Raw genomic sequence first — 24,536 nt, forward strand, 5'->3', positions numbered from 1 at the left:
TGTGCTAGCTCTGGAAGGTCCCAGGGACTGCCAGAGAGGATCCTGTTGTTTGAGCATCTAGGTGGTTCAGGTGCAGATACAGCATTGAGCCTCCAGGTGGCGCCAAGATGCTGACTTTCTGGCAGGCTCTGACAACCAGCTGGGCAGACCCCAGCCCCTCAGCCTTCCTGGGTCCTGGGAGCTTGCAGGATCAACCTGATCCCCAGACCTTTAACTTGACCGAGACTACTTGAATGCATTTCCATTCACTGTACACTCACTGGGTGGAAATCCACACCTGTTTCTTCCGTGTGGTGGCATGGCCTCTCAGTGAGGAGGCTTCTCACAGCCCACAACCTTTCATCCCTGCTTTCCCTGGAATCTCCCCATCCTGATCCCTTCCAGGACAGCCCCCTCACTTCCCCCTCTCCTGTCTCTGATGAGGAGGTGAGGAGGGCTGACCCGTGCTCCAGTTCCAGTTGCCCTCCAATGGGCTGTGTGACCTTGAACAAATCATTTCTCTTGGGTCTTAGGTCCCTCAGGTGGAAACCCTTGTGGAGGGGCTAGGGGCCTATGGGAACTGAGATGTCTCCTAAGGGCCTCCCCCGGGTCCCTATGATCCCGGGCTGTCCCAAAAGGCAAGAGGGGCTGGAGTCCATCTGACCCCAGCTCTGGGGCACTCTTTCCAAACAAGTGCAGCTCTGAACTTTCCAAGCTCTGAATTTCTTTGCTTTCTTCTTTTTCTTTTTTCTTTTCTTTTTTTTTTTTTTTTCTTCTCTTTTCCCCCCTTTCCTGGATGAAATTCCTGCCAGCTCGGAAGGAAGGAGGGAAGGGGAGCGAGCAGCGTAGAAAGTTTCCTTGACTCCTCCTCCGCCTGTGTCTCCCTCCCTTGCCAAGCCCAGCCTGTGAAACTGAATAACGAAGATCACTCAACAATGCCTGCCCCTCTCTGACTGCACGGTCCCTGCGCTGCCGCCGCTGCCGCCGACGCCAAGGAGAGCCCACGGGACAGTCCCCGCTGACTGTGCAGCCTGCCGGCGCGGCCGCCGGACCAGGAGGCGAGCAGCGGCGGTCACTGCGCCTGTGCGCCTGCCAGGTGCCCCGCAGCCCAGCCACCAAGATGCCCAGCCCGCTCCGGCTCCTGGCGCTGTGGCTTTGCGCCGCGCTGTGCGCCTCCCCTTGCGCAGGCGGCGTCCCCCAGCTGGGCCCGGGGCGTGCTGCCTGTCCGGTCCCCTGCCATTGCCAGGAGGATGGCATCATGCTGTCAGCCGACTGCTCTGAGCTCGGGCTCTCCACTGTGCCAGTGGACTTGGACCCCCTGACGGCATACCTGTGAGTACTCGCCGCAGGTCTCCCCCTGCTCCCGGCTGCCTGCTTGCACTGTTGTGGCAATAGTCTAGGGCACCTGCCTAGTTGGGTCACGGTGGTATGGGTATCCCGGGAGGGCTCTTGCCCTTCCAAGTCCACCGCTGCAGAGCTGGGGAGGGGAGTAAAGTCTGAGACTAAGGGTCAAAGGAGTATGTGCCTGGGCTTCCCTTGCTGGGTTTCCCACTTGGCACCTGTGTGTTGTGGGGTTTCTGTGGGAGTCTAGGTCTGGCAAGGTGGGCTCTGGACCCTGAACAGGAGGGATAATGAGTGTAGGGGTGACCCCTCCTCTTTCTGCTTTCCCCAGCAGAGCAGTGGCCAGCAGGGTGACTGAGGGCAAAACTGACTGGATTGGTGGGGAAGATGAGGGAGTGCACTCCGGTGGGGAGAATGGGGCCCCATCCTTGGCTCCAGGAGGAGAGCAAGCCTGGCACACTGAGGCTGGGTGGCCTTGGTGAGGGGACCCAAAAGCTGGGAGGGAGCCTCACCCTCGGTCATCTCTCAGAAAGGGACCCTGCCAATGGCATCTCCCTTTGCTCAGGCCCCTGCCCCCTCCCTCCACCCCAGGGGCCTCCCTGAAGTCCAGTCTCCGGAGGGTTGTGTTGGAGACACTAATTTGTGGGCAGGCACTGGGGCTGAAAACCAGAGAACCATTTTTAGAGTCTATGTTGGGGTGAGATGGTGAGTGAAGGGGACCCTATTGGGGGCGGCTGTCCTGAGGATGGCTTCGAGGAGCTTCTCTCAGAACTGAGGGGCCAGGGGCTCTGGCTGCTCACCACAGGCAGAAGGAGGGGATGAGAGAACTTTCCAGACCACCTGGCTCCTCCCACCTCTGCTCTAGGGAACGAGAATCTCCTCAATCTCTGCTCCCCCACATAGCCCAGCGCCACCACCTCTCTTGAGAGAAGGTGGAGCAGGTGGTAAAGTCTGGGATCTACCTGGGATAGGACCCCAGAATTCTTTCTGGCCTGAGAGAGGCTCCACCTGGCTTTGGAGTTCCAGGACAGAGGCCCTCTGAGGAAGATGGAGCTGGCTAGTCGATAAAGAATAGAGGCCCCGTAAGAGTGTGTTGAGCTAAATGGGACCAGAGCTCTCGGGGTTGGCAATGTCTGGTGGTCGTGAAGGATCCTGAATTGCAACTTTTGGTGGGTCTGCCCTCCAATCTCCCTGTTCCCAATTGGAATATCCCCTGCTGCTCCAAAAGGCACAGGCTATAAGCCAGGGGAGGGAAGGAAAAGGAGAAGATAATGTCCATATTCCAGAAAGGTAAATTGAGCCCTGTATATCCAGGGGGTGACAGCAGGGACCAACACAGGAAAGCAAGACAGAAACTGTGAGCAGAGTCCTGTGGTGTTTTAAATGTGCCACAGCAGCTGGCAGAGTCAGGCAGGCTCCGACCCCACCCCAGTTACAACAAAGCACCCCCACTTCTTGCTGTTTTATATACTGGGGCATGTGATATTGTTTCGTCTGAAGACAGGATCCTGCAGCTAAAACGAGTTTAGAAGTAACTTCTGTTGAGCCAGTCTCTGGAACAGACTTGCATGGGTTTCAAAGGTTGATCTGTCCAGACTCCTTTCCCAAGTCTTCCTACACTGGTCAGAGATCCTTTTTCAGGTAGGAATTGGGAAGGAGGGAGAGTGCCACTTGTGGGGTCTCAGCATCCCACATCCATGCTCGTAAGTTCCCTCTAGTATCTGGACACAATTCCCTTGGACACGTGAACTACTTTTGGGTTCCGTGGGGGTAGGATTTTCTGAACTGGTCCTGAGTCTCCCTGGAGGCTGAGAAAACTGCTCCCTCTTAAGACATGAGAAAGCTTCTGAGTTGGGAGAGGGGAGGAGACGGAGTCTGAGGCAACGTGAGGAATTAGCACACAGATCAGGAATATTGGAGGGAAGTGGAGAGGACTGTGCCCGCTGCCGTGGGCTGTGGGGAGTGATAGATGGTGTCCTGAAGGTGACTCAGAGAGTCTTCTTTCTTTACCCTCTCCAGAGAGCAGCCCAGCTCATCTGAAGGTGGAGTGAGGGTGAGGGCACTGGGAAGAGCCAGGCCTGGGGGGTCCTGGGGCTCCTTTCCCTTGTCAGCAATGTTGAGAAATGCCTGTGGGCTGCAGAAGATACCTGTGGGTCCTCTTCTGCATTCCTTCATTCTGTCCCAGTACGAATCACTTGACATCTGCTTCCCCACCCGGCGTAAGCGTCCCTTCTCGGCTTTACTTTTCATGGTGTAGTTTTCCTCATTCCTTCTGTTCCAGTTTCAGGGAACATCAGTGAGTCTTTATGTCCTTTGCATTGATACTCAAGTCCAAAAATTATGAATATTTCGGAGCCCAATGCCAGTCCTGTTTGATCAAGGTTGGAAGGACAGATTTCCTTTATAGCCCTTCAGGGGTCTCTCTTTTTAAAGTTTCCTCCTAAACATTGTCACCTGGGCAGGACCCAGTGACACTAGCTGGCTCTTTCAGGAATGCACCTAGGGGAAGATGGAGCCACGGTGCTTGGGTGCAACAGTGAGAAGGCACGATGCCCTCTTGCTCTGTCCCGTCAAATATGCACAGAACCAAGAGAAGGAATACACAGCAAATACTTGTTGGGAAAATAAAACAGAATTGTCTCAGAGTAGGAGAATCTAGGTAATGCCGTGGAGTCCCCCCTTTTCTGCCCTAAAGCTGAACAGTATTGGGAAATAGGTGGTGTGGAGAAAAGTTGTCTTGGGAAGCCAGCTGCAAAAGATCTGAGGCTCATCCATGTCAGCAGTCACCCCCAAGCAACCACTTCCTTCACACACAGCCACTGGAGCTAAGGAAGGGGCCTCTGCTCCATGGAACCCACAATAGACTACTCACTCCTTTCTTGGAAGTCACTCCCTTTAAGACTGCCTGTGAACTGAGTGTGGGGGTGCACACTGGTAGACCCAGCAACTCAGGAGGCTAAGGCAGGAGGATCACAAGTTCAAGACCAGCCTCAGTAACTTAGCAAGATCCTGTCTCAAAATAAAATAAAGGGCTGGGGATATAGCTCAGTGGCAAAGTAGCCCTCGTTTCAATCCCTGGTGGAAAAAAAAAAGAAAGAAAGAAAGAAAGAAAGAAAGAAAGAAAGAAAGAAAGAAAGAAAGAGGGAAAAAGAAAGGCTGCCACTGAGAACCACTGGATTGGTGTGAAAGGTCAGATGGTGAGTCTGAATGGAGACAGGGTAAACTGCAGCCTGCTCATCGCTGCCTGGGGATGTTTGTAACCAAAGAGATAGAGACAGGATGCTGGAGGAAGAAAGCAGAGGGCTGAGGAGACAGGCGTTGGTCATATTGGTACAGGGCTCAGATCACTGCTTCCCAGCTATGTGAACCTGGGCCAGTTCATGGGCACTTCTGTGACTCAGTTTCCTGGTCTGCAAACGGAGCTAATACCTGTCTCAAAGGGTTGCTGTGTGGATTCTCTGAGGTAATGTTTGTAGAGGGCTTGGCATAGGGTCTGGCCCATGAGAAGTGTTAGCCAGTGTTGTTATTCGGGGACCAGCGCCAGGAGGCATTAGTAATGGAAGACTTCTGGAGGAGGAAGTCCTGGAGCCAGCATTGGAAGAAGAGCAGCGCGTTCTATGACAGGTGTGGGACAGGTGTGTGTGTCTGTTGGGGATGGGGAGAGACTGGCTGGCAAGGAGACAGCATGAGCTGTGCTGGGGACCCAGAGTGCCTATAGTTTTTTTTTTTTTACTATCTAGTATGACATAGGGCTTCAGGGGAGGGGAGGAGAGTGACTGATGGAAGACCCCCCAGCCTGCTTTCCAGTGTGTCCTAGATGGGTCCCCACAGGGCTTCTTAGATAAAGAAGCCTAGAACACGTGACCTCTGTGGGGAGAGCTGGTCCTGGGGAGGATGTGTAGGGTCCGAGGTCAGGTCTCCTGTCTCACCTGAGCCTCAGGTGCCTTTCTAAGGGACTCTAAGAGCCCGCTGCTGCCCCTGGAAACTTGGGGTTCGTGAGTTCTCAGCCTCACTCCCTCCATTGCTGGGAGACCCTGCACATGTCCTACAACTTCGCTGGACCTCAGTGTCCCCACGTTTGGCTGAAAACTAGAAAGTAAGAGAGGCAGGGGGACATCCACTGAGTCCCCTGCTGCTGATGTAGGACAGAGAGTGTTTGGCAGCGGGTGTGCGGGCAGGGAGGAGGGATGGGGAGAATCCAGGCAGCACCCAGACCGGAGCAGAGAGGAGGGCGAAGGAGGGGTGGAGGGATTCCAGGAAATGGGGTCCTCTGGGACCTCCTGTGCCGGCCTGGGGGGATGAGCCCATCAGAGGACGGTGGAGGGGTGTCGCTGGAGGAGTGATGTGAGGGGGAGCCAACACCCCAGTTCAAAGGAAAGGCAGGAAACAGCCCTAGGCAAAAGAAAAAGGAAACCTCTCGGCTTTGGCAGCAGTGGGCACGGGGCGCGGCCGGGTGGGGCGGCTGGCGGAGGAGAAGAAAGCCTGGCTCGGAGCGGAGTTGGCCCCCGGCCCGCCCCACTCCACCCGCCTTCCCCAGTCCCTGGGCTCTCAACCCCGATGGCCCCACACGCGCTGCAGCCTGCTCCCCATGCTGACCCAGGGCCACCAGGGGCAGAGCAGGGGCCAGGAGAGGGCACCCGAGGGGGCGCCCTGCAGGGTCATGGGTAGGGTCGTGGGCTCTGGAGTCTGGTGCCCAGGCTTGAGCAGCTCCGCCATCTTTGGAAACATCACTCCACCTCGCCAGAGTTTCCATTTCTTAATCTTTGAAAATGGAAACACTCAGTACCTACCTGGAAGGGTCGTGAGGAGGAGCAAAGGAGAGGCAGAAAGCAAAGCCCTACTGTTCATATTACAAGTACTTTTAAAAATGTTAATTCTTCATATTGTTTTTACCAACGCCCTCAACTACAGATGTGCAACAGGCCTCCAAAGGGAACAGAGGGCTGCTTGTGACAGGAGGCCAGAGCCCCATCTTGGCCAGCCCCATCCCCCATCAGATGGCCGTCCTCTCTTCCTGCCCTTTCCCCCACCCATTGACCTTGGTGGAAATGGCCTTTCAAGGAACCAGCTCTGCTCCTGGGTTCCTGGGCTGGGCTGACAGAGGAAGTGGGCCTCCTCCTCATGGGGAGCCCTGGAGTAGATGTGACCAGGCGCAGTGCCTGATGGGAGACCCTCCAAAGAGGAAGAGGCTAGCCTTTCAGGTCAGTGCCCAGCTTCTCCGGGAAACAGAGTTCCTTGGAATGAGACTTCTCCAGTACCGTCCAAGGGCCTTCAATGGTGGCTGGAGTGTTGGGGACTGTGCTTCATTTCTGCCCTGGGAATACCCACATGGGGCTGTATGGATTCTCCTCTGAGCTCAGCCCTAATGGGCTCTCTGACCTTTGGCTAAGAACTCCCTCAGGTGGGAGCAGGGCCAAGGATAAGGAGTCCTGCTGGGGCTTCGGACACCCTGGGAAGGTGTAAGAGCTGAGGGTGGGCAGACATTTACAACCCCTTTCCCTGGTTGCAAATAACTTCTTTTAGCCAAACTGAAAAGGACTTATTGACTTGGGGAATTGTGGGAGTTCCTTTGTGTTAACTAATCCATTGGAAAAAAGGGGTGGTCCCCGGTTTCTAACAACAATTCAGGTCTCTCCCGCGGCCCTTCAGACATGGGAGAACAGGTCCCAGGAGGAGAAAAACAGCCCAGAGGCCAAACTTGGGCAGCGAGTGGAGAGTTATTTTGGAAGCAGCAAAAGGACATGGTGAGGGGGGGAGCTCAGGGGTTGGCACGGCGCCCCCCGGAGCCATGCCAGAGCAGGCCGCCTCGGGCTGGTGGCAGGCAGTGGGGGCTGGGCTGGCTGTCCAAGATGGGGTACCTCCGGAGTGGAGGTTCCCTTTGTGTCCCATTCCCAGCCTTTTCAAGTCCGCCACAATCTTCTTTTTCCTCCAGCGACTTCCAGTGGGGGCTTGCGCCCTTGTCTTGAATTCTCCCCAGCTTTAGGGGATCAGAGTCCACCTGATTAATTGGAAGGCTCGAATCTGAAACTGGGGCTGGGGCAACACCTCATAATGGGCTTTTGGCCTCTCCTGTCTCTCCTGAGCGCAGTGGGGATGACTTCCTGGTGGAAGTCCCAGGGTTATGGCCATCTTCCAGAAAGGCACTCTGTCATCTGGAAGATGCATTCATGGGATTCAACTTAGAAAACCCCTGATGGGCCTAGGGAAACCTGCCTCAGAACCTGCCATCACCCTGGGGTGTGCTTCACCAATCACAGTACCAGTTGGCATTTATGGGATGATTGCCCTGTGTCACATTCAAGGACTTAAACTGCCTGTGAAGGTGGTCCCAGTGTCAGGCCCATCTCACAGATGAGGAAACTGAGACTTTTAGATGTTAAGGAGTTTACCTAAGACCATCAGTCAGTAATTGCTGGTGCTGGGATTTTAGCCAAGAAAATCTCCCTCCTAGCCAGGTGCGGTGGCACACGCCTGTAATTCCAGTGGCTTTAGGAGGCTGAGGTAGGAGGATTGTGAGTTCAAAGCCAGCCTCGGCAAAATCAAGATGCTAGGCAACTCAGTGAGACCCTGTCTCTAAATAAAATACAAAATAGGGCTGGGGAATGTGGCTCAGTGGTCGAGTACCCCTGAGTTCAATCCTTGGTACCCAATCCCCCCCCCCCAAAAAAAAAAAAACTCCCGCCTAACCTCTAAAGTATATTGCCTCTTAGGGACTCACAACTGGCAGTTTCTGAGCTCCAAGGGTGTGGCAGGACCTGGGCATGTTAAATCCAGGCTGAGCAGCCCCTGGTAGTCTTTCTGGTAAGAATCAGCAGTTTACGCCGTTCTCCTCCTACTAAGCAGTTGCTCAAAGGGAAAGGTGTTGGGGCTCAGCCCAGAAACTGGGGACTCTGGTGGGGGAGGGGGCTGCAGAATCCCTGAGCATGGAGCCTATCAAGGTTGTTGCTGAGGACTTACTTGTTGCTGAGGTTGGGGAGACAGGTCAGGGGAGACATGTCAGGCATGTGTGAAGAGTGAACTCACTGTGCCAGGTAATCGTGGGAGCATCCACAGAGGACCAGCTGTGAACAGCTGACCAATAGGTGCTCAGAAGAGAAAGAGGACCAGGTGGTGGAGCAAGGCTTGGGGCAAGGAGAAGAGGCTTGAGACCTGAGATCCAGAAGAATGCAGCCCAGGGAGTAGCCAAGGAAGACCCTCTAGAAGAGAAAGCCATGAGCCCAGGAGAGAGTGAGGAACCACATTGGGCTGTGATTGTCCCTCCATCTTGACAGTCTTTTCTGTCCCACTCCCTGGGGAGCAAGATGTTCCAGAGCAGGACTTTCCTCCTCAGGGCACACACTTAAAACAAACCAGAACAATCCAAGGCATTTGGCAGCTGGGATCAATTGACAAAGCTGCTCAGGCTGAAGGCATCAGCTAACCCCAGGCAGTACCTGGCCACCCTAGGGGCTGAGACCCTGGTCTTGGCACACCTGGAGGCTTGCTGTAGGGGAAAGAGTGCAGTTTTGCAGTCAAGCAGGCATGGGTTCAAGTCTCAGGTTCAGCACTAACTAGCATGTTTTTTTTGCCTCACTCAGCCTCAGCTTCCTTAGCCTTGAAAGGGGCATAAATCATAAAAGATGTTTGCAGTTTGGCTCAGTGTTTGGCACAAAGCGAGCACATGGGACCTACTATGCATTCTGGTCTCCCCTTGAGAGGGACATTTGGAAGTAGAAACTGAAGCAATCATAAAGTGGCCCTTCATCTTGTCTACCCAGCACTGCCTATTCTAGAACTTTGTTGAGAGTGAGATAGGGTCTCATTGAGTTGTTAAGTACCATGCTGTTGCTGAGGCTGGCTTTGAACTGACAACCCTCCTGCTTCAGCCTCCTGAGCCACTGGGATTTCAGGCATGCATCACCACGCCTGGCTTGTCCCTTCCCTTTGCCCTTGGCGGTGCTGGAGGTGAAAATATCCCCAAGGGTGTCCAGACTGAGGCAGGCTGGGAGGGAGGTGTTGAGTGTCTTCCATTGCACCATGTCTGGGATTTGGATGTGGTCCCCAGGCCCAAGGCCAACGTCATAGGCTAATGGAAGGGGAAGCGAGGAGAAGCTATGGTGCAAAGGCGTCACCATCACTGTCATCGTCTAGCACCTTGGCTCAATATATTGCTGGGGTCACTGCAGGGCAGGGAGTGCTTCCTTTTTGGTGGGGGAATAAGTGGGGGAGCCAGGAAAATGGGACCCAACACACCAAGGTTTATTCCAACTGTGCAGTTTGAATTGCCCCCTACCTGACTTATCACTGGCTCCTGGGAAACAGGCCAAGAGCAGCTGCCACTAAAAGGCTTTTAACACCTCCTATAGGAGGGAGGCCTTCCTCGGTTGACCTAGGCACTATCTGGATTTTTTTTTTTTTTTTGGTACCAGTTTAGGCTGCAGTGTCCCTCCTCTGCCTTGTCTGTGACCAGTGATGATGCCACTTGAACCCACAGGTTCTCGTGCAGAACAAACATTTATTCAGTCACTCATTCACTCATTTGACAGACACGGACGGGATGCTTGCTGTCTGTGAAGCACTGTGTTAAGGATTTCCTCATGAATCTTCCCGTGTGAGGCCAGGACAGTGGCTACCCCCTCTCTCAGATGAGGGGGCTACATGATGTAGGGATAGAGCAAAGGTGAATTGAGTTTGGGGGACTTCAAAATCCGTCACTTTCCTCTGCTGTGGGAGCTCAGAGCTAAGAGATAAGGCAGCCATATAAATAATGGACACTCGGGCTGGGGATGTGGCTTAAGCGGTGGCACGCTCGCCTGGCATGCATGCGGCCCAGGTTCGATCCTCAGCACCACATACAGACAAAGATGTTGTGTCCACCAAATACTAAAAAAATAAATATTAAAATTAAAAAAAATGGACACTAGCCAGGAGCCAAGGCACACGCCTTTAATCCCAGCTGCTCACAGGCTGAGGCAGGAGGATCACAAGTTCAAAGCCAGTCTCAGCAACAGTGAGGCGCTAAGCATTCAGTGAGACCCTGTCTCTAAATAAAATACAAAAAAGTGCTGGGGATGTGGCTCAGTGTTGAGTGTCCCTGAGTTCAATCCTCAGTATTCAAACAAAAACAAATAGCAGACACTTTGTGGGATGTGAGAGGTGCCTGAGGTAGGGACAGACACACACAGCAGTCTGGGCACAGAAGAGGGAAGGCTTTGCTTAACTGATGTTGGTACAGGAGCCCCTGGTCAGGCCATTGTGATGCACAAGTTAAAAACAAAACAAAACAAAACATTAAAAAAAAAAAAAAAACAGGCCTCAGCGTGAGGAGAGCTGGGATTGCACTCATTTGCAAGATGGAGTAATCGTCCTCTCCCTGATGAGTTGTTATATGAAGCACAATCCTGTTTGGGGGAGCACTTAGCACATAGGAGGTGTGATTTTATTCCCTGTTAAAATATCAGGTGTTACATACTCTGTTTGTATGTCCCTCTGTCCATTTGACAGGGGTTTTCTATCTCATCAGATTCAGGAGTTCTTGAGGACAAGAGCCATGCTTCTCTCCATCATTAGGAGGGAGAAGTCTCTTAGGGCAGGAGCTTCCTGCCAATAGGATCTGTGCTAGGGGTCCTCTTTGTTTCAGGATTACGTCACCCCCCCCCCACTTCAAATATGCACAGGTGCACTCGCATGCTCTCCAGTGTGAGTCCCTACCTGCAGGGGGCGCTCTGCAGGGGCCATGAACAGTACAGGTATATGCATTTAGTCTTTGTTCCCTCCCCCTCAGCTTCAGATCTGGGGCAGCCCCGGGGTGGGTGTGTTTGAGGATGGGGAGGCTGGATCAGGTGTCCAGGGATTCTAAGAGTTGAGGCAGGAAGGGGCCGTAAACTAATCCCTTGCCTTTGTGGTAGACAGAGCAGATTAGGAGGCTGGGAGGGGACTATTGTCCAGGACAAAAACAAGAGAGAACGATAATTGGGACAGATCTTGGGCTCCTGCCTTTATTACCTGGGAGAAAACTTAGGATCCAAGAGAATTGGAACTGGGAACCAGCTCCCCTCTCAGACCACATGGACCTCAGCCCCCCCCCCCCCAATACAGTTACCTGGCTTCAGCATCAGTGAGCAGAGTGACTGGGCCCCCTTCCTGGACATGCCTATGTGGTTGAGGTACTCCTTGGCCTGAGTATGTAGCCTGCAAGGATCCAGGGGGCTCCATGGGATACACTGTGCTGAGATAGGCACAGGGACACATCTGAGTCTAGGTGCTCCCAGTTGAGACAGTTGTTAGGCTTTGGTGAGTAGGCCTGTGCTTGAACAGGAGGGCAGGGGACATGTCACCAGCGTGTGTCAGGCTCCCTCCCAGTTTTTAACAGTACAGCATAGAGGTTAAGTGCACAAACTGCAGCTGGTCCACCTGGGTTCAGATCCTGGCTCTGCTTTTTACCAGGCCTTGGAGAAAGACTTAAACTCTTTGTGCCTTAGTTTCCTTACCTTTAAAATGGGGGTAATAACGATACCCAACTTATGGGGTTGTTGTGAGAGCCAAATTAGTACATGAAAATTGATGGCACACAGTAACCATTCACTGGGTTTAAGTTGTTATTATTTCAACTGAAAGGCTGGTCTTGAACTGAGACCCTCCTGCTTCAGCCTTCCAGTAGTTGGGATTACAGGTATGTGTCACCATGCCTAGCCAAAAGTTTTATGTGATTTTTAAAAAAATATTTATTTTTTGAAGTAGTTGTACACAATACCTTTATTTTATTTATTTATTTTTATGTGGTGCTGAGGATCGAACCCAGAGCCTCGCACATGCTAGACGAGCACTCTACCACTGAGCCACAATCCCAGCCCCCTTATGTTATTTTTTTGCTGAACTGAGGGTTTAACTCAGACAAGCACTCTATACCACTGATTCTGCATCCCCAACTCTTTGTAAAAATGTTTTATTTTTGAGACAGGATCTCACTAAATTGCCCAGGTTAGTATTGAACTTGAATTCCTCCTGCCTCAACCTCCCAGGTAGCTGGGATTACAGGTATGTAATTGGTGATGTTCTCCATCCCACTAGAGATCTGAATTATCCCTCTGTCTAGCAATTGCATGCTGTATATGCTACCCACTCATTAGTCATTTAGTAGCTCTCAGTCATCAGCGCAATTATTTTGGTACTGCAGTGCTTGTGTTGAACATTTGTTTTACTTAATAATGGCCCCAAAGTGCAAGGGTAGTAAAATTGGCAATTTGGATATGCCAGCGAGAAGCTGTTAAGTGCTTTCTTTCTTTAAGTTGTTAAAGTGAAAGTACCATAAGATATATTTTAAGAGACAACATTCACATAAATTTTATTACAGCATATTACCATAGTCATTGAATTTTACTTTGTTGTTCTTGTTGATAATATCTCACGATGTCTAATTTATAATTCAAGATTTATCATAGGTTTGTACATATAGGAGAAGCACAGTATATATGGGGAGCAGTGCTGTCTGAGGTTTTCAGTGCTGTCTAGGGTTCTTGAAACAGCCCTTATGAATAAGGGAGCCAGGTACAACAGCCAGTTCCTGGATGGTCTTGCTGGACAGTCCCAGGCCCAAATGAGGAGAAAAAGATTTAGTATCATTCCAGCCTTAGGAAACCATCTTCCCTGCTGCAGGGTCCTGCTGCCTAGCCCTTCTCTGTCCTGCCATTCTCCTGCAGGTGTGGAGGGAGGGGAAGCGAGAGTCCTCTGGAGGAATGGGGATGGTCAGTAGTTCCCCTCCTCTAACTCTTTTGGTGTCCTCCATTTGCAGCTTTCAATTTGCTCTTCATTCAGTAGAATTTGAATCTGAGACCCTGAGCTGGGATTCTATCTTTGCCATTCACTCGCTGAGGACCTTTGGCCAAGTCCTCTGATCTCTTTGGGCCTGTTTCCTGTGGGATGAGAGCTCCTGAACCAGGGTATTATAGAGACAAAAGCTGGTGGGAGGCCAGTAAAGAAGCAGGGAGGGAGAGAGGGGAGGGGTGTGAGTGAGCCAGGAGGGGAGTCTGATGGGAGTGGGGAGCCAGGGTCCCTGCAGACCTGCAGCATTCACTTCATGAGACTTGAGATCCCAGGCGCTGGGACAGGCCATCACCCTCACAAGCACCTCCAGGGCTGTGTGCCCAGCAAGAACAAGGCCCCCCATTAACAATGGGCAGCCAGCGGAAAGAGGAATGCCCTCTTCCCCGCCAGCCGACGCCACGCCATCCCTTGCCTCCTTGCCTGCTCCCCTGCTCTGAATGTAGAAGCCAAGAGTGCCACCCGGGTCCCCCGCCTGCCCTGCCTCCACCTGCCAGAAAGGATTAGCCTCTCTGTCCCAGCTATCACAATGGTGCAAAGGCACCATGCTTTGGAGTTCAGGGCACACACTGAGAGTGGGGCTTGGGGTCAGGAATTACCTGGGCCAGTCGCTGGAACCCTACTATGCCCAGTGCTGATGGATGCTTGGCCTTGGAGCCTGCAGGGGGCCAGAGTGGAGCAAGAGAGGAGAGTTTGGAAGCTCACAAGCTTGGCCAGAGGAGCCTTCCTGATGTCTTGCTCTGGCCCCTTGCACTTACCTGGCCTGGAACCCTGATGAGCAGATGGAGTAATTCAACACCCCACCACTTGCTTTAGTGTTTGACTTCTTAGGAATATTATTCTATAAAGTTCTTCCTAGAATCCCTCCTCTTCTTGCTGTGATGACCCCTATTTTCCCTCTTGCTTTGGTTAAAGAGGAGAGAGCCAGTAGCCAGCCCTGCCTTGTTAGCTCCCTAGGAACTAGTAGGTTGGACTGGGTTTTGTTTTACTTTCTCTATGAGGAAGGCAGCTGGCCCTGTAGAAACCATCTTGGAGATGCCATACATGCGGCCTCCAGGGATCTCCAGGGCCTGCCTGTTGCAGAGGAGGCTGAAGGCTCCGTGCACTTCCCCCTGGGAATCAGGTTCTCCTGCAGTCTCCCTGCCTTGCAGTGCTCTGGGTTGCAGTTAGCCTGGCATGGCCTTTGTGAGAATTACAGAAAAGTGCCTCTTGCTTGCAAGGCCCTACCACATGGGCAGAAGAGGAGAGTGGAACAGGGGCAGGGTTTCAACTTTGGCCAGGCACTCTAGGCCAGACCACAAGTAGCACCTCTCTGGGTCAGTCTGGTCAATACTTAGCAATTGAGCCAGGCATGGTGGCACATACTTATAATCCTAGTGACTCCAGAGGCTGAGACAGGAGGATTGCAAGTTCAAGGTTAGCCTGGGCAACTTAGCAAGACCCTTTTTCAAAATGAAATCAAAAGAGCTGGGATGTAGCTCAGTGGTAGAGCGCTCCTAAGTTCAATCCCCAGCACAGGAAAAAAAAAAGTGAAAAAACATTTATGAAGTATTGCTTAAAGATTCCCCCTAGTCTTCTGGACATTTCTAAAGCCTTTTTACTCACAGCATACTTCACAGCCAGCAGTAGCTGTAGCGGCAGCATTGGGGAGAACACTGGGAGTGGAGGAACTCAGGCTTCACTCCAGAATGACACAGTCAGAACTTGCACTTGAGGTTGCCCAGCAAACTGGTGTAGCAGACACTCACCTGGGCTCCAACGTCGGAATAAGTCAGACCATCCGCTGAAACTGCCCCCATTCCACCTCACAGAGAACTGGCTTTACCTAATTTGCGCCTAGGTAGTGTATCACTGGTTTCCATCCAGGGATATAAGAAAGAGCCCCACAGACGTCACTGTCGATTTCCAGCAAGGATGTGGTTAAGAAAGAAGTCTCCAGGCCCGGTGGGGAGTTTTTGGAGGCAGCCAAGGAGGCATCAGCCTCATTCACAATGCGAGGGGCTGCCTGAGATGTCTCTTCCTCCAGAAAACCTTCCCTGACCCTCAACTCTGGGAGAGGGCTCCCCTCTGAGCGTGTGCTGCCCCAGGGCCCATCTGCCTACATTCTACCTCCTGTTCACCTGTCTGTGTCTCAGACTAGGCTGGGAGCCCCACCTGGCCATCCATGTCCCCAGGTATTCTCAGTGCTGGTCCAAGCCCCTTGCATGTGGGTACTCAAAAATATCAGTGGAATATTCGAATGAAGAGATGAATGAGTGAGTGAACAGATGAATGAACAGTGAACAGCCAGGGGCCAGGAGGGACAGGGCAGAGACCAACACAGGCTGGAGTTGATGGGCTTTCCTGAGAGAGAGGGCTGGGAGGGAGGGAACACTTTCCAGACCTGGTAGTGGCACTAACCTGGTTTCAGGAGCCAACCCAGCCAGCTGCAGTGAGGACTGAGCCTCAATGGGGAGCCTCTGCAGCTGCCAGGCAGCCAGCTCCTGACCAGGCTTGGGTTTCATTAGGGTGAGACATCTGTTCTAGAAACCTTTTCACTGAGAAGCTTCTGCTTTTCTTGTTCATTCTCTTTATTTTCTTAAAGAAAGAAAATGTCTTTTGAAAACTTCCATCCAGTTCCAAACACACTAAGATGAACATAAGCATATGCCCGCCCCAGGCTGGGATGGGACGAGTGCTCTGGGGACTTGAGGTGGGTTCTTGAATCCCTGTGGTGTAGCTGACACTTGCGTAGGCTCCGAAGGCCCAAGATGAGCTCTGTGTTCACACAGATCACAGGCTGGCAGGGCAGGGAGTTGTCACCTGGGCATTAAGCACTAGGTGGGAGGTATGCCTAGGCTGATGGGCGCACTTGGGGGACACACAGGATGGACAGGGCATCAGTGGGGAAGAACGTGTCTCACTGTGGCATCCTGGGAAGATCCAGGGAGCTGAATCTGATGGCCAGGAAGCCCTGGGAGGAAAGTTCTGGGAATCCCAATGTCCTTGGTCAGGCCAGCACATTTTTTTTTGTTGTTGTTGTTTTCCCCAGTATTGGGGATTGAATTCAGGAGTGTTTCTCCACTGAGCTGCACCCCAGCCCTTTTATATTTTTGTTTTGAGACAGGATCTTGCTAACTTGCCCCAGCTGGCCTTGAACATGTGATCCTCCTTCCCCAGCTTTCCGAGTCATTGGGATTATAGGCTTGTGCGATCTCACCCAGCCCTGCTAGCAAATCTTAGGTGTTTATTAAGCATCTATTATGTGCCAGGATCTGTGAAAGGTGACATGGGTATATGGAAGCGTAAGATGTAAATGATACAGAGAAATAAAAATCTAATTTCAACTCAATGAAGCAACAGCTGAGAAGGGTCCATAAGATACCATGGCATCCAGAGGGGGACACGGCAGCCTGAGTTTCAAAAAAAAAAAAAGAAAAGAAAGTACAATATAACAGAAAACATGCACAAAAGGATAGCTTGATAAGTTGCCACAGGCAAATACCCCTGTATGAGCAGTACCCAGACCAGGAAATAGAATATCATTAGTTTAGCAGAAGTCCTCCATCCTATAACCATCCATCCCCCGAGAGGATAAACACCATGTTTTTTCTTTTTTAAAATGTGTTTTTTGTTTTGTTTGTTGTTAGTACTGGGGATTGAATGCAGGGGTGCTCTACCTCTGAGCTACATCTCCAGCCCTTTTTATTTTGAGACAAGGTCTTGCTAAGTTGCCCAGGCTAGCCTCGAACCTGCAATCCTCCTGTCTCAGCCTCTCGAGTCTCTGGGATCACAGGATACACCACACCACCATCATAATTTCTAATAACATAGAAAGTTTTTCCAGCATTTTGAACTTTATGTAAAGGGGACATTATTTTGTGTCTGGCTTCTTTTCCTGTGTTTGAGGATCCACCCACATGGTTGCTTCTTGGCAGTTTGTCCGCTGGGGGTGACTACTATACAATATGTCCATTCTACTGTGGTTGAGCGCTGGACACTTCCCAGTTGGGGGTGTTACAAGGAGTGCGGCTGTGAGCAGTCCCGTACGGTTGCTGGGTGAGCACATGAGTGCATTTCTATTGGTTAAATGCCCAGGAATGGAATTTCTGGGTCAGAGTAGATACAGAAGAATCTCAAGAGGTGAGCATGACTGGCCTAGGTGGAGAAGTGTGGGATGAGTCATTGGCTTGCTCTGAGGACAGGGGTGGCAGGGGGACAGAGGGAAGGGGCAGCAGGAGCCCACAGGGAGAAGAGGGGTTTGGGGAACAGCAACACATTGAGACCCCTCTGACTGCTCCTGCTTACCTGTGTTAATTCCCAGGTGCTACTGTGACATAGGACCATAAGCTGGCTAACTGAAAACTAGATGAATTTATTCTATCACAGTTCTTGGGCCCAGGAGCTCCAAATCAAGGTGTGAACAGGGCTGTATCCCTGTGGCTCTGGGGGAGAATCCACTGCAAGCTCCTGGAGTTTCTGGTGTCCTTGGCTTGTGGCCACATCACTCCCATCTCTGCTTCATCTTCTTTGTGTGTGACCTATGGGTGTCTTTCACAAGGCACTTGCCTCTGGATCCAGAGCCCACCTGGAGGATCCACGATGATCTCAGGCTTCCACTGGACTACACCTGCAAAGACCTTTGTCCAAGTCAAGTCATAGTGTCAGGTTCCAGGAATTAAGAGCTAGATGTATTTTTTGAGGAGCTCCCATCCATCCTGCCAAACTACCCCTAGCTGTCATCCTGAGCACCTCATCCCCTCTCCCCCCACCTTGCAAAGCTGACACTCAGCTCTTTCTTTGTGGTACCGGGATGGAACCCTGGGCCTTGTGCGTACCAGGCAAGCACCACTGCCACTCAGCTCCATCTCCAGCCCCTTTTATCTGATCTTGAGACAGGGTCTGGCTGAGTTGCTGAGACTTACCTTGAACTTGCAATTCTTTTGCCTCAGCCTCCCTAGCCACTGGGATTACAAGTTTGCCTGGCTTCAGTCAGGCCATTTTCTGATGGCTCATCATGTCCCCCTTGGCCAGTTCAGGCCAAGCTCCCTCCAGGAAGCCCTCCTTGACTGTCTCTTGACCCTCAGGTCCTTGAGAGTCCTCCAGCTCTAGTGTCCAAGGCTCTGTCCTTCAGAGTCTGTGGTTCTGAATCTCTCCTCAGACTGAGGTTTCCCGAGGGAAGGAAATATTTCTTCCTGCTTCTCTTTTACACCCAGGGCACCCATCTCCTGCAGGGCGCTTTGCACACAAGCTCACGGAGAACAAGGAAGCAGGGCCAAAGGCACCTTTCCAGCAGCGGCTGGCCAGCCCTACCTTGTGGCCCCTGCTCTTCTCCAGAAGGGGCCAGGTTGTTACCTTGTCCCAGGGCCTGTGTGGTAGTCTCAGCTGCACACACACAGCAGGGGTGGGGGAGGAGCTGGGCCAGGGGAAGGAGCCCAGCCCTTTGCCTTTCCTTGGAGGAGGCTGGGACACAGGAATGCCTTTGGCTGGGAGACCCTGGCCAGAGATCAGAAGATCAAAGGATGAGAAGATCAGGGGCGAGGCAGGTGGCATCACTTGGAGGCACCCGAGAGAAGCAGCAGCTGGTGCCTCCTAAGGGCAGGGTTGACCCAAAACGCCCTCCCCTCCCTCGGAAGCCCCAACCCATCTGTTTCCTAACCGCGCAGAGCTGCTTCTCCAGGATGGGGGCCTCTGGGAGTGAATGCAAGTGTGTGTGTGTGGGGGTGTGTGTGTGCTGACTGACATGTGCCATCCTGTGGGCAAAGCTAATACCCTCTACACATGTGGATTCTCCCATCCCACTTAAATCTCACTATGCCCTTAGGAGGGTTAATAACAGGGCGAGTCTTAGATGTAGAAACTGAGGTACAAAGAGAAAGCCCAACATCAAACCATTGTCAAGTGTTAGGGCCAAGATACAAACTCTGGCAGCCTGACACCAGAGCCACAACTACTACAGTACAAGGCAAGGCAGACAGTTGTTCAGTCCAACTGCAGCATGAGGGAGTGAGGCTAGAGGTCAGCTAGGACTTCTTGCTGGGCAGGGAGTGCGGACCTAGACCTTGGTTGGATCTAGTCTTCCTACAAGTCTGATGAACCAATAGGAAGGGAGTTGGGGAAGAGGAAAGTGGGGAGACATTTGGGGACTGATGGACTGGAGGCAGGACAGCGGCAGATCAGTGGTGGGCAGGACAGGTGTAGTCAGTAGTGGGCCCTGGCCGGAAACTTGCGTTGGAGGCCTCAGGAGCTGGATGGAGGAAGGGAGATGCGGGCAGATCGGTAAGACATGGTGCGCCCAGGTGGGCTTGGGGAGGGGCGCGGAGCCTGGAGTCCTGGGCGATCCCGAGGCCGACGCGACGGGTGGGCGGTAATCCCCTGCCTTGTTCCGGAGCTCTGGCCACCGCACGCCCAGCGGCTGGGCGCTGGCAGCCCGGGCAGCAGCGCAGCGGGAGGCTCCGCGGCTGGGCTGGTCCGTGCTGGGGCAGCTGAGCCCGCCCGCGGGGTTCACGCTGCCACTTCTAACTGTGTGACTTAGGGGAAGTAACGTGATATTTCCGAGTCGCCGGTTCTTCATTTAAGGTGGGAATAAGTAAGGCTTCACTCCCTGGCCCTGGAAAAGAATTGCATTCCATGAGACCAGGGATGAGCCCAGCTCTACCAACTGCAAAAGACTTGTGGGCGCAGGGGAGAGGCAGGGGCGTCGGGTTTGAGGACAACCTGGCATTTGGGCCCTGAGGGACCTTAATTTTGCTGAGCCTCCTCTGTAAAATGAGCCCGAGACCTCTCAACTGCTAGCCTCTGCTTTCCCCTGCCTTCAGCTGCAGCCTGAGGTCTGCGGCAGGGATCTTGTGTTGCCCCTGGCTGGGGGGGTAGGTGGGGGGTGTCTGGGTGCTCCGCAGTGTGTAGAGAGGCAGAAGGACATTGAGCTGCTGGTCTGAGAAGGGGAGGAGCAGGTCCTGGTGTGAGAAGGGAGCGGTGTCTGGGAGGGGGTGGTGACTGCATGGCGGGCCTTGCTCCAGACACACCCTGCCTGTTTATCTGTGGGAATAAAGGTAGCGGGCTGGAGCTAGCTAAGCAAACAGCACTCAGAGCTGGGGTGGCATCTCCTGCTCAGGCTGCCTGGCTCCGTCCCACCTGAGTGTCCTCTTGTACCCACTCCACCCAGCCCTGTCAGGGGCCCCGGCTGGGAGCTCCGGGATTTCCCAGTGTGCGGAGGGAAGGGGAGCTGCTAGTAGTTCCTACCCCAGATGTCTGGGCTGAGGAGAGCTTGCATTCCTTCCCACACACAGAGAGGGTGCCCTGCTAGGCTGAGCCAGGGACCAGAGGGACTGTTAAAGACACTGGTGAGTCAGAGACTGGGGCCTGGCGGGACGCAATGAACAAGACTTCAAATGCACAGCCACTGTGGCCGGCTTTCTCTGGGTTTATTCTGTCCCCCTCCTGCACCAGATTTGTCTGACCTCTTCTGTCCCTCTGGCCAGGGCCTGTGTGTGGGATGCCCCCCCCTCCGTTCCCTTCCATGGCCTTCTAGAAAACCGACCTGGATGCTGTCTGTGTATGTGACAGAAACCCATAATTGGGAGCTGTGGAGGAGCTCTAGACTGTTTGGGCAGAGCAGCCACATGAATGAATGATCTGAGACCAGAAGATGACATTTGTAATTGAAGGCAGGATTGTGCGACCTGACTTATAACTGAACCCTCAGAGATTAGAGTCAAAAGGCCACAGGGGGATTAGTCTGAGAGGAAGCCCTATGACACTCAAGCCCCAGTCCCAGCACTTGTCACTCAGCCTGGTATTATTGTCTGTTCTCTGGCCATTGTCCCCACTGGAGTTGGCTCTTTGAGGACAAGGAGCATACATGTGCGAGGCTTCATCTAGCACAGAGCCTGTTATATAGTAAGTGCTCAATAAATACTCATTGAATAGCAAATGGCTGCTTGATTCAGTGGACAGTGGAAGGTTGGAGGCTTCCTGTAGGCCGAGGCACTAGAACCGGGCCTTAGTGCATTGAGTAGTGATGTTCACAGGTGATGAGAGGTAATTTACCGTGTGCTAGGCACCCAGCGAGAGGTGAAATAACTTCCCCACAGTCACATGGCCAGTGAGTGGCAGAGCTGGGGACAAGCACGGGTCTTTCTGGGTGTGGAGGCTGCACCCTTGCTGTCCCACAGCACACCCTGTGATGGTGGATGTATTCTGGTCTGCATCCTCCATGGCAGTACCCTCTAGCTGCCTGTGGCGATTGAGCCCTGAAGTGTGTTTGGTGCAGCCAAAGAACTGAATCTTCAACTTAATGTTAATGAAATTAAATAGTCGCCCGCGGCTGTGACCTTGCCATTCCTTTCTCTGGGCAGCGTGGGTCTGTGCTGTCTCCAGAGAGGGGGCAGAGAAGGGAGGGGGTCCAGAGCAGCCCTCATGGCTTCAGGGCCCTCCAGAGACTCTGCCCTTCATGTCATGGGCTGTTTTCAGGTCACACTGTGACCCCCCTGGTGGGGTCCAAGAGGTCTGGGTCCCTTTAACGTCTCTGCCCGTGGGTGGCATGGCTTGGCAAGGAGGGAGGAGCCTTGGAGAAGCACACATGCATTGTGCAATCCCTGGGCCACGCTTTGCTCTTGAGCATTGCTGCCTGGCTCTGGGCATGGCTGGGGAGAATAGGTCCCATAGGCTCTCCAAGGACCTTGACCTCTGGCCTGGGGGCAGGAGCAGCCCCTTGCATTTGACCCACTGTAGCACTTTTGACTGGGACTTGGGCCCTGCGGTCCAATCCGCCTTAGCAGCTTTACCCAGTAGAGCCAGAGATGCCCCCTCAGCCATGCATGGGCCTGGCTTCCCCCCAAAGGGATTTCCCTATAGTGCTGAAGGTCAAGGCCGGCTCCACACCCCATCTCCTTCTCCTCGCTCTGCCCAGGCACCCATGCCTGCAGCCCGCTGTCCAATGAACCCCTCTCTGTGAGAAAAAGCTGAGAAGCAGGGCTCAGCCTGAATTTGGTGCCCATGGAGCTAAACCACAATTTCCCACAACTCGCATTTTTGAGTGGAGGGACCTCTCCCAGGTGCCGTCCTTCCTTGGCCTCCGTTGTCGGTCATTAGACTTCGAGGAGACCCACAGAGGCAAGAGCCAGTGACGGCATTCTCTGACCACCTGCGGAAAATACTGTTTTTCTTTTCTCTCTTCTGACCTTTAGGAATATCTCTATTCCCCTCCCGTTATCCCTCCCAGTCCCACATGAATTAATTGGGTCACCTTCTGGTGACACTCTGGGTTTCCAGCCTTGCCCCAGTGCAGTCTGACCTGCCCAGCCTCAACTTTGCCTGGCAACTACCAGGACCCTCCCTCCCCTCCACAGGTACCCCCAATCCAGACCCTGCCTCTCCGGCTGACCCTCCAGCCTCTCATTCCCCCTCACCCCCCTCCAGTTCCCTCATCACAGCCTTCCTGCCACTCCAGGCAGGCTGGAGACATTCTTGTTACCAACAAGGGAGCCAAGAAATGACAAAGTAAAGCAATAGCCCTTTTATTTCAAAATACAGCGTTGTTCTCACATAGGACTTTGTGCAAAGCCTAAGAGAACGGTTTGTGCTGTTATGTGGATGGTGAGGGAGACTTTTTCTAGATCGAAGCACACTCCCTTGTTTGGAAAGTGTTGAAAACCGCAAAATTCCAAGAGAACTTTGTGTCAACTTGTGTCTTTGGAATCTCAGAGAAGATAGCTGCTATGCACATTATCTCTGATAGGAAGTGTCATCTCAGGGAATAAACTGGACAGAAGACACTGCGTTAGAAAATTCAAGATTAAGCCAGACACAGTGGTGCACACCTGCAATCCCAGCTACCCAGGAATCTGAGGCAGGAGGATTGCAAGTTGGAGGCCAGCTTGGAAAACTTAGTGAGACTCTGTCACAAAATAAAAAAAAAGATTTGGAGATATGACTCAGTGGTAGAATGTTCCTGGGCTCAATCTCCAGTACCTCCCCTGCAAAAGAAAATAATCTGTCTAGTGGATCGAAAGAGCATCCATCTGGTTGGTTAGTTTGAGATAGGGTCTTACTATAATGCCCAGTCTGGTTCAAACTCCTGGGCTCAAGCATCTTTCCTCAGCCTCCTGAGCAGCTGGAGCTACAGGTAAGTACCGTCATTCCACTCCTTATGTGATTTAAGAGACCAAGTAGTAACCCCCACTGTGCCATTAATTTGCTGTGTGACTTTAGGTACTTCTAGCCCTCTCTGGATCTATTTTGTACTAGTAAATTAAAGGAGTATGTGTAAAAGACCAACCATTGACCAGGTGTTTGCAAATTCCTTGGGTGGTTTATTTATTTTATTTTTTATGCATTCCTGGGGATGGAACCCAGGTCCTGGAGCATGACTCCCATTTTATAGATGAGACAAAGGGGGCTCAGAGATATGAAATGACATGGGGATGGGGTCACACTGCTTTACCACAGAGCCAGAGGCAGGGCGTGTTTTCATTAGTCACCTAACCGGGAGATGCTATGGGCACTTAGGAGCTAACTGCTGAAGCCAGGCCCAATGAACAGCTAACTGCAGGGTCCATGATGGCGTGGGCTGCACCCTGGGTGCCTTCCACTCTGGACTTTGATCTGTGAGTTGCTTGAGTCTCATGCACCTTCACCCTCACCCCATTTCTGCCCAGGAAGCCCTCTCTGTAGGCTCTTTCTGCTCCTGAGACTCGTGTGTACTCTAGAATTTAATCCGGTGAGGGGCTACAGGAGCGTTTTGCAAACCACACGGCAGTGTACATACGTGGGTTTTGTTGTTAGTTTGTGAGTCAACAATCCTCCCCCAGCAACGCTGGAAACTCCTCTGTACCCTGCAAGGCCTAGTGCCAAAGCAGCCGGTGGCAAAGCAGGGATCTTCAAGACAGAGGGACCTGGCCATTCCCTTCATTGAGCCAGATCCCTGCTTCTAAATTCAGGCTTCTTTCCTCTTTGACCTCATTACCTGCCTCTCTGGTTGACAGAAATTCATCAAGTGTTCTCTGGACACCAAATGGTCCCTGTGGTAGATAGCCTGTCTACTGTAGATTTTTAGTGGGAGCCCCCCAACCCCCCCGGTTTGGCTCATGCTAACTGGCCTGCCTGCGCCCTTCCAACTCTAAGTTGTCTTCCAACATGGTGGGATATGTGCCCAGCTCAGTGGCCCTCATGGTTCTTAGGCAGCCTGCCAGTCCCTATCCAGAGACAGAGAACAGGGCCAGGAGAAACCCCATGGCCCATGTAGGGTCAGGAGGGCTTGTTTGGAGGAGGACCACACTTTTACTTTCTCCAGAGGAGGTCAAATCACCAGAACATTACCAGTGACCTCTGTAGCAAGAGCCACCATTGACGGCGCTGTTGACTTGGAATCAAGTTCCTCCCAGAGGCTGTGCCTTTCAGCATCAATGGGAGCTCATCAAACTAGACATTGGGAAGAA

The 24,536-nt window shown here is 52.6% G+C and overlaps 1 protein-coding gene across 4 annotated transcripts in view; it reads left to right on the plus strand.

Moving 5' to 3' along the window:
- Window positions 1–829: 829 nt before the first annotated feature.
- Window positions 830–24,536, plus strand: part of Lgr6 (leucine rich repeat containing G protein-coupled receptor 6) — a 121,783-nt gene continuing 98,076 nt past the window's right edge. For 2 of the 4 annotated variants that reach the window (XM_078022591.1, XM_040277176.2), the window contains exon 1: window positions 830–1,311. In XM_078022591.1, coding sequence (XP_077878717.1) covers window positions 1,100–1,311 — 212 coding nt within the window. In that variant the 5' untranslated portion in view covers window positions 830–1,099. The remainder of the gene's footprint in view (window positions 1,312–24,536) is intronic. The other 2 variants (XM_078022590.1, XM_005330341.5) reach the window with 2 other exon arrangements.

This window comes from Ictidomys tridecemlineatus, chromosome 10 (assembly GCF_052094955.1).
Source record: "Ictidomys tridecemlineatus isolate mIctTri1 chromosome 10, mIctTri1.hap1, whole genome shotgun sequence".
Lineage (NCBI taxonomy): Eukaryota > Metazoa > Chordata > Mammalia > Rodentia > Sciuridae > Ictidomys > Ictidomys tridecemlineatus.